A 7,438-nucleotide genomic window follows, 5' to 3' on the forward strand; every position below is an offset into this window, starting at 1 on the left:
CTGGAAACATTACAGCATTTGATACCCAAAAATACTTATCAACACTTTAAACAAAATTGATCTACCAGCATATGAGAACGTATATGGTCACATTGACATATTAAGGTCAGTAAAAGTGTATTTGGAGGATTTAAAGCCTTGCTTTTATCACCATCACTGGGAGATCACAAACTGTGCAGCCATCTGCTTTTCTAGCGTCACTGCTGGTGTCTGACAGCGCTTTTGTTTTTCTCTGCATAACAACAAGACAGAAAAGACAATTCATCCTCCCGACCTAAGCAACCTTTGTCTTGACGCATGGAAACAGCGCTGCTGATTTTATTCTCTTGTCATCGTGCTTATATTCTTATCATTCCAGAGAATAAGAAAGTGCACCTTGGTTTTGTGTATGTAATGTGCTGTGTCTGGAAACGAAAATTTGTTTTTAATCATTTGTGGAACTCATATTGATTGATAATAGTTATTCTATGTAATAATTGAATGTGTATTTCCATTTATTCAGGTATACATTAGAAATATTTGCTATATTAGAAATATCTTACTCAAATCAGGGCACTGATGTAGGTGTTATAGTAGGGTCATTTTTCTTCTAAGAAGTTATGTATCATCATTTTAAAATAAATGTGAATTTGAACACTCAGAATAACATTTTGATTAATTACTTGCCACCTTGTCGTTTGACTACTTAAAGTAACCCTTGTACAGTGTGCTATAATCTCAAGGGCTCCCAGCAATATAATTTATCACACATAAAATGTGAATAGTAACAGGGATGCAGAGACCTGAGTGTGTGTGTGATGAGAGAGATAATTAACTGTAAAGCAGGGTGTGATTAATGTGCTTCTAGGTACAGAGAGAGGGCACATGCAATGTGATAAGAGAGGAGTGTGCTGCAATCCCAGGTATAATCTTGAAAAGTGAGCGGTGTGCAAGTGTATGGGTGCGAGGGTGTGGGGTATGGATTCATACATGTGACAGTGATATTTTTGTTGTTTGTTGAGAAAATAATGTATAACCTGTTAGAATATCTTGTATTGTGGGCAGCCACTGATGTTTGCTCTCTGTTGGCGCCATCATGTGGATATAGTGGAACATAATTAAGCCATTTTTTTTTTATTGTATTTAATCAGGTACTTCAATCGTAGAGCGAAGTAGTTTAAATCTATTGAAGAGTGATTGTTATTTATAAAGTAATATCCACCTTCACTAGTTCCTCACTTCAGGATCATTGTGTTTATGTTTATGTGTGCTCATTTCTTCTTTTTTTAAAAAATTTTGTGTCTTTTTTTTCATTCCTGTCAAATTTAGCATATTAATAAAAACTATTGGTGGTGAAAATGGCCTTTCTATAAATATATAATCATTATTACGCGAGCACTCACTGTTATTACTAGTTCATTGCATCCTGTAAAGCAGCTCTCCACCTTGAGCAGGGAACCACCGAGAGCCACAAAAGCGCAACCTCTAGGTGGCAGTACGGTGCAACAAAACAGGATAGACGTTGCAATGTAAAACGAAAGAAGAAGAAAAACAGGAAGAGGCGTTGAACGTTAAAATTGAAAACAAAAATGGCGGGGTAATGAAGCTGCTGTTAGCACCGTAACTGTGAAAATATAACGTCTGACCAGCTGCTTATTAACCTGAAGGTTGGGTAGAAGATTTGAAAACGCGAATCCAGACCGCCGCCGGGCCGAATAAAATAGTTTGTAGCCCGATAATGATAACTGGCGTCAAAGCTGTATTTAACGTAGTTAGCTCCCACTGAAGTGTCTTTTTTTTTTTTTCTGACTGCGCATCATATTTCTACAGATGTTACTTCAGCGGATCTGTTTATTATTCTTAATCATTTTAAAATGAGTAGCTAGCGACAGTACGGTACGAGCCTGACAGTTGTCAACCTTGCACACAGGTGCACAAACGACGATGACCGTGAATGGGAAAGTCATCCCGCACACCCCGCTGGCCGTGGACTTCTGGTATGTGCGGAAGTGTCCGGGCACCCGGTTGTTTTTTCTGTCCCACATGCACGGCGACCACACGATGGGTTTGACCTCCACTTGGAGCAACCGGCCCATCTACTGCTCACCGACCACCGCCACTCTGCTCAGACTCAAACTGCAGGTGAGGAGAGACACAGGAAAAAGACACATGCTGAGCTGGTAACATAATCGTGTCTCAGTCTGGATGTAACATGTGGAGGGTGGTGAGCCTCACCCAGGACCGTCCCCTCAAGTGTACTGGGTGGGTTATGTGAGCTCATTAGAGCTTGAACCTGACCTAACATACAATCACTGGGGTGTAGAAATAACAACCATCTGCATTTAAAAACTAGAAGGCATTGGTCTCTCACGCCGTCTACAAAGACACTTTTTTCCACTTTAGACACGTTGGAGTTTCCCTGCAGCAGGAAAGACACAGTTATAAATAATGAAATGAATAATAATGCCCGACTTCCATTTAGCTGCTTCCGTTGGAGGGTTCTGGTGTCAGTGACGCTGTCACACTGCTAGGGCTCACTGGGACACCTGAACAGAAGAGAGCCATCCTTACTGTCATGAGTGACACCTGTGCTTCACCTGGTATCACAAGTCAAAATGTCTGCTCTGAAAAAGGTGTGTTGCAGAAACCTACAGACATTTATAGTGCAGTTGGGATCCCACCATGTTATGTAATATTATTTACCATGTCAACATTTGTTGGTGGCTTATGCAACAAGAGGCATAGATAGATAGATAGATCCACTCGATAGATATTAACTACGTCAGTAGAAAACACATGTTGAAGTCATGCTAAATAGGTGGTCAATAAATGTTCCATTTCTTTTCATGAAGCATCCATTAAAGGCATACAAAATAATGTTTTAAATGTCTCATCTGCTTCTTTATAGATTATTCAAGACTGTTGAACTCTGTTGGAGGCCACTGTTCGTCCAAAACAAATCGGCTCCGATGTGCTTTAGCCAACTCTCTTTGGTTTTCTTTGGTTGGGTGGAACTCTGTTGATTATGAAGGCCACATCATATGATAATCATTTTCATACTCCTCAAACCATTCAGTGACCTTGTGCTTGTATACAAAATATATTCATGTGCTGTTCTGTGTCACAGATTTTTTTTTTGTGTAACTCTGAAAGTGTTTCATAGGATTTATGAGATCATTGGAGTGAAGTGGAGGGATAGATGTATTTTTTTGTGTGATTTTATTATCCTCCATTGATCATTTCTATTTCTGCTCAGGTGAAAGAACAGTGGATCCATCCTCTAGAGCTGGGTGAGCCGCACCTGCTCCAATTGGACGACATCGGCAAGGAGAGGCTCTCGGTCACACTGATATGTGCCAACCACTGTCCAGGGGCTGTCATGTTTCTCTTTGAGGCCTATTTTGGCTCCATCCTGTACACTGGTTAGTTTTTCTGATGCTTCTCGGATGATGTTTCTTAAACTGTGTCTTGTTAAAAACTCCTTCCTGTTTAATTTTTTCTTTTGCCTTCTAAGATCATATGGTACGATGTTGAGCACACTATCATGAAAATCAACATTGAGCTCTGACACATTCTGAATTTCAGGTGACTTCAGATATACTCCTTCAATGCTGCGTGAGCCATGCTTTAGGACCAACGCCACTATAGATGTCCTGTACCTGGACAACACCAACTGTGACCCCAACCGCACTCTGCCGTCCCGACAGCAAGCCACTCAACAAATTAAAGAGATCATTCGTCGTCACCCCAACCACAATGTGGTCATTGGTGAGTTTGTTTGGATACAGCTTTGAACTCAACACAACTGCACATTTTACAAAGAGGCGACTTAAAAGAGGGTTTTATTAAGCTCAAACAAACCAGAATCTGATCTTGTATACCCAATTAGGATTTTTACATATTTATATCGGTGCATTCATCCGACATAAAGACAGAAACAGGCAAAAGGTTTAGTTTCTAGTACATACTGGGAATTTATATATGAAAAAAAAAAATCATCAATTTACTGTAGCTTCTCAAAAAACATGTACTGATTTCTCGGGAGTAAGATTGGGCTTAATTTTAGTAGCTAAACTACACAGTCATCACAATTTGGAAAACTGCAAAACACACCCAGCAAATAATAACAGCCTCATGCTGCTTTAAACAAGGAATCAAATGACAGTGTGAAAACATGATAGTGCTGAACTCAGATCTGTTAGAGGCCTCAATAGTCGGTTTCAACTCATTATTTAGCCCTCGGGCGAGCAACTGCGCTGTACATGTTTACATACTCAACACTATCACAGCATCATTTTTGGCCTGAGCAGGCATCTGTTTTAAGTTAAAAGGATTTAAAAAGCACCAAACAGCAGACAAAGTGAGCAACCAGCAAGTAAACATCAAGACCGAAGTATTTCCTTCAAGAACTGGCAGAAAATCAAAACAGTTCTAAAAGAGTGAACTTAGATTCACAAGGTGGTCACAAACACGACGCCTTACCTGCTGGCAGTGTAGATAAGTAACTGATTGCTAACAAATTCATACCGTTAACGTTGAAGGTGATGATGCTGAATGTGAGTGCTGTGTTCACAACTTGTTTCTGCTGCCTCTGAAGTGGCCAAAATATCTTGTTTTTGCAGGATTGAAGTCTTAATTCCTTCTGGTTGCTCACTGCCCTCAGCAGAGACTCAGACTCATTCTGTCCTGCGCTGTCTTACAGGCCTGTATGCACTGGGAAAGGAGTCCCTGCTGGTGGACCTGGCGATGGAGTTTAAAACCTGGGTTGAGGTGAGCTTTGAGAGGATGGAGACCCTCAACGCTCTGAAGCTGCTTGACGTCTTCACTACTGAGTCAGGGGCCGGCCGTTTCCGAGTCGTGAACCAGTCAGAGATTTGTTCTGCCGCTTTGCACCAATGGAACAAAGAACAACCCACTTTGGCCATCTTGCCCACCAGCAGGCCCCTGGTTTCCTTCCACCCCGACGTCCATGTAGTGCCATATTCAGACCACTCCTCCTACCAAGAGCTGGAGGATTTTGTTTCTGCACTTAAACCTACCTCCCTCGTACCCATTGTAGGAAACTGTGTACCTGGAAGTCTTTCTGCCTTACTGCCAACCAAGAAGCACCGTGAAATCCTGGTACCTGAGTCAGTCCGAGACTACATGTTGAGTCAGCCCGAGAGGCAGCTCGCCTCAACAGCAAACACTGGCCTTCGTCGCAAACACTTCCACCCACTTGTTCCCAAAGGGGTGGTATTTGAGTCTCCTGTAAGGGGATCCAAGGGGTCATGTGAAGAAGCCTGGGGGGCAGAGTGCCTGGAGCCGGATGCATCAGAAGAAGAGATGGACACAGAAAGTGGTGAAAACGACTCTAACTGTATCCTTATGGACCTAAGCCAAAATCTCACCCCTCGCAAAAACAGAAGAGGGACTGGAGACACGTGGGATCTCAACATCGTTCAGACAGTCTCTGAAGAAATGGTGATGGCAGAGTCAGTGCCACTCAATCAACTCACACACAGCATCCTTGTGCCAATGGAGATTGTGACAAACACCAAGGCCTGCTTGAAGCCTGTCAGGACAAGAAATCTTTTTGAACCTAATGCCAAACTAATCAATAATAAGCAGAATGGACATGGAAATGCTCAGAACAACCACGCATTGTCAGATAAGGATAGCATGAGTCAGTACAGTGGGATTGATGTGAATGACAGCGTGATAACATTACTGAACAGACCCGATAATCTTTCCTGCGCTTCATCCAGCTCCTTCACTGAGCTGCAGCATGTGGAGGAGCTTGAAAACAGACTTTTAAATAGTCTCCCCTTCTCAGAGGAGGATATTAAGAGCTTTGGCCTCCCGCTGAAGAGTTTTGTGCAAGGATTTTCTCTCAAACCATTTCATGGTTCAAAGGAGGATGACGACTTCTAAAACAGATAATGTCATTTTAAAGTCAAGCTTTTACCTTCTGTTAGAGCCTTCTTGTTTTCCTGTGTGTGTGAACATAAGCACTTTAAAGCACTTTTCTCATTTGTACCTTCTCATTTTATTTATTTTTCCTTGTAAAGCTTCTATTTTGTGATCAAAAGTTCATTGGACTGGAAGGGTGAAGTGATCGATTGATCTCTGGTCAAGTGATTGACTAATCTCAGCCCTTACTTCAGCTGCCTGTATAAATAAATCATGGGCAGAAAATCATTTTCATAACTCATTAAAAAAAAAAAAGTAATTTGTTGTGGTGGAAAAAACTAATCGCTGACTTTGTTTATGGACTACGGATGAAGCTGATGCACAGCTTTCAGTGTTCAGTGATTGATTTGTAAAGTCACATTTATGGTTTTTCCACAAGCCTAGTGTGGCTCACTATAGCCACACTGAACCATAATGTCATGCGTTTTCACTGTGGACTTACAGCAGGAGATCACCACGATGCGCCGTGGTCCTGCTCCGCAGGAGGGCCGACCTCAGCCATCTGTCCTCAGCTCCTAAACGGTGCCGGAGACTACGGAGAAATCTGTAAAAGCCTCTGTGTTCTTAATATTCTTTTAGCTTTTCTCTGGATCATTGTAGTTTGGAATTCAATTTCAGTTCCCGTGTCCTTGTTTGTACATTCAGCCTTATTTGACTGATTTCTGATCATTCAGCTTTATCAGCGCTGCGTTAGGTTGTAGCTCGTGGATGTTGGTGGAACAGGTTGGCGGGACTAACCACAATATACAGTAGATACATACGCTCCTTACTGCTTTTGTCTTGACAGCCATCTTGAAAAGTTCATTATTGTTTTTTCTTTTTACCTTGATCGTTCAAAAGTTGGGGACGGTGGGTTTTGTCGAGCTTTGAATTATCAGTGAAAGGAGTTTTTGTAGCAAACTGAGTTAAAAGCAAACAAAATCTACAGTATTTAATTTAGCTTGGGCCTAAAATGTATGTGATTAGAGGGCTCATCAGTAGTTTTTGCCAAATGCCAGATCAGCCTTTTTAATTTAAACTGCAATTTTTATGTTTTCACTGTGTGAGGATCAGCCTTTTAAATCAAATTAAAAAAATTCCCAACTGGTGTCTGATTTAAATGCATTTACATTACATTACATTAAATGCAAATAGCATTAATAAAGATCGGCAGTGGTTTTGGTATCATCTGTTTTTTCTTCAAGAGGAGGTTGTTACGCTCATTATTTATGTGAAGAAAGAAAACTCATCGTTTCTGTAATTGCCTTTGTAACTCTGTTTATCTAAAGGTTCTCCAAAATAAAGCATTTTACCAACACATTATGTTTCCACTATTGGAGTCTTCTTATCATTGTTAGTCCACTACTGTAGACAAAGTTGTGTGAAACATTGCTCAGTAGAGTACAAACAATTTCACCATGACATTGTAGGAACTGATAATTCTAAAGTAACACTGCAAGTGAGGGACTATGCAATTGGCACTATTGCCTCAGTATTTTTTACCTACTCCAGCTTAATGTGTTTCCTG

At 41.1% G+C, this 7,438-nt stretch overlaps 1 protein-coding gene across 3 annotated transcripts; it reads left to right on the forward strand.

Annotated features, from left to right (window-relative positions):
* Positions 1-1,551: 1,551 nt before the first annotated feature.
* dclre1b (DNA cross-link repair 1B) lies at positions 1,552-7,230 on the forward strand. Of its 3 annotated transcripts, none has more exons than XM_069141191.1 (4): positions 1,552-2,121; positions 3,236-3,401; positions 3,565-3,747; positions 4,682-7,230. In XM_069141191.1, the coding sequence occupies exons 1-4, from the start codon at positions 1,924-1,926 to the stop codon at positions 5,890-5,892; spliced, it is 1,758 nt and encodes a 585-aa protein (XP_068997292.1). In that variant the 5' UTR covers positions 1,552-1,923; the 3' UTR covers positions 5,893-7,230. The 3 variants fall into 3 exon arrangements, with proteins under 3 accessions (XP_068997292.1, XP_068997293.1, XP_068997294.1); XM_069141192.1 differs by having other exon boundaries at positions 2,035-2,612; positions 2,888-3,401; XM_069141193.1 differs by having other exon boundaries at positions 2,050-2,121; positions 2,888-3,401.
* The last annotated feature ends 208 nt before the right edge of the window (positions 7,231-7,438 follow it).

The sequence above is a fragment of the Embiotoca jacksoni genome, unplaced genomic scaffold, assembly GCF_022577435.1.
Source record: "Embiotoca jacksoni isolate LCO1_2020_lvr unplaced genomic scaffold, fEmbJac1.0.p SCAF_9, whole genome shotgun sequence".
In the NCBI taxonomy this organism is placed as follows: Eukaryota; Metazoa; Chordata; class Actinopteri; family Embiotocidae; genus Embiotoca; species Embiotoca jacksoni.

Excerpts from the sequence above, each read along its gene's own strand:
- dclre1b (XM_069141191.1), top strand. The coding sequence starts at position 1,924 with ATGACCGTGAATGGGAAAGTCATCCCGCACACCCCGCTGGCCGTGGAC. Across the intron at positions 3,402-3,564 it reads TGGCTCCATCCTGTACACTG|GTGACTTCAGATATACTCCT; the intron begins GTTAGTTTTTCT and ends TCTGAATTTCAG. Across the intron at positions 3,748-4,681 it reads CAACCACAATGTGGTCATTG|GCCTGTATGCACTGGGAAAG; the intron begins GTGAGTTTGTTT and ends GCTGTCTTACAG.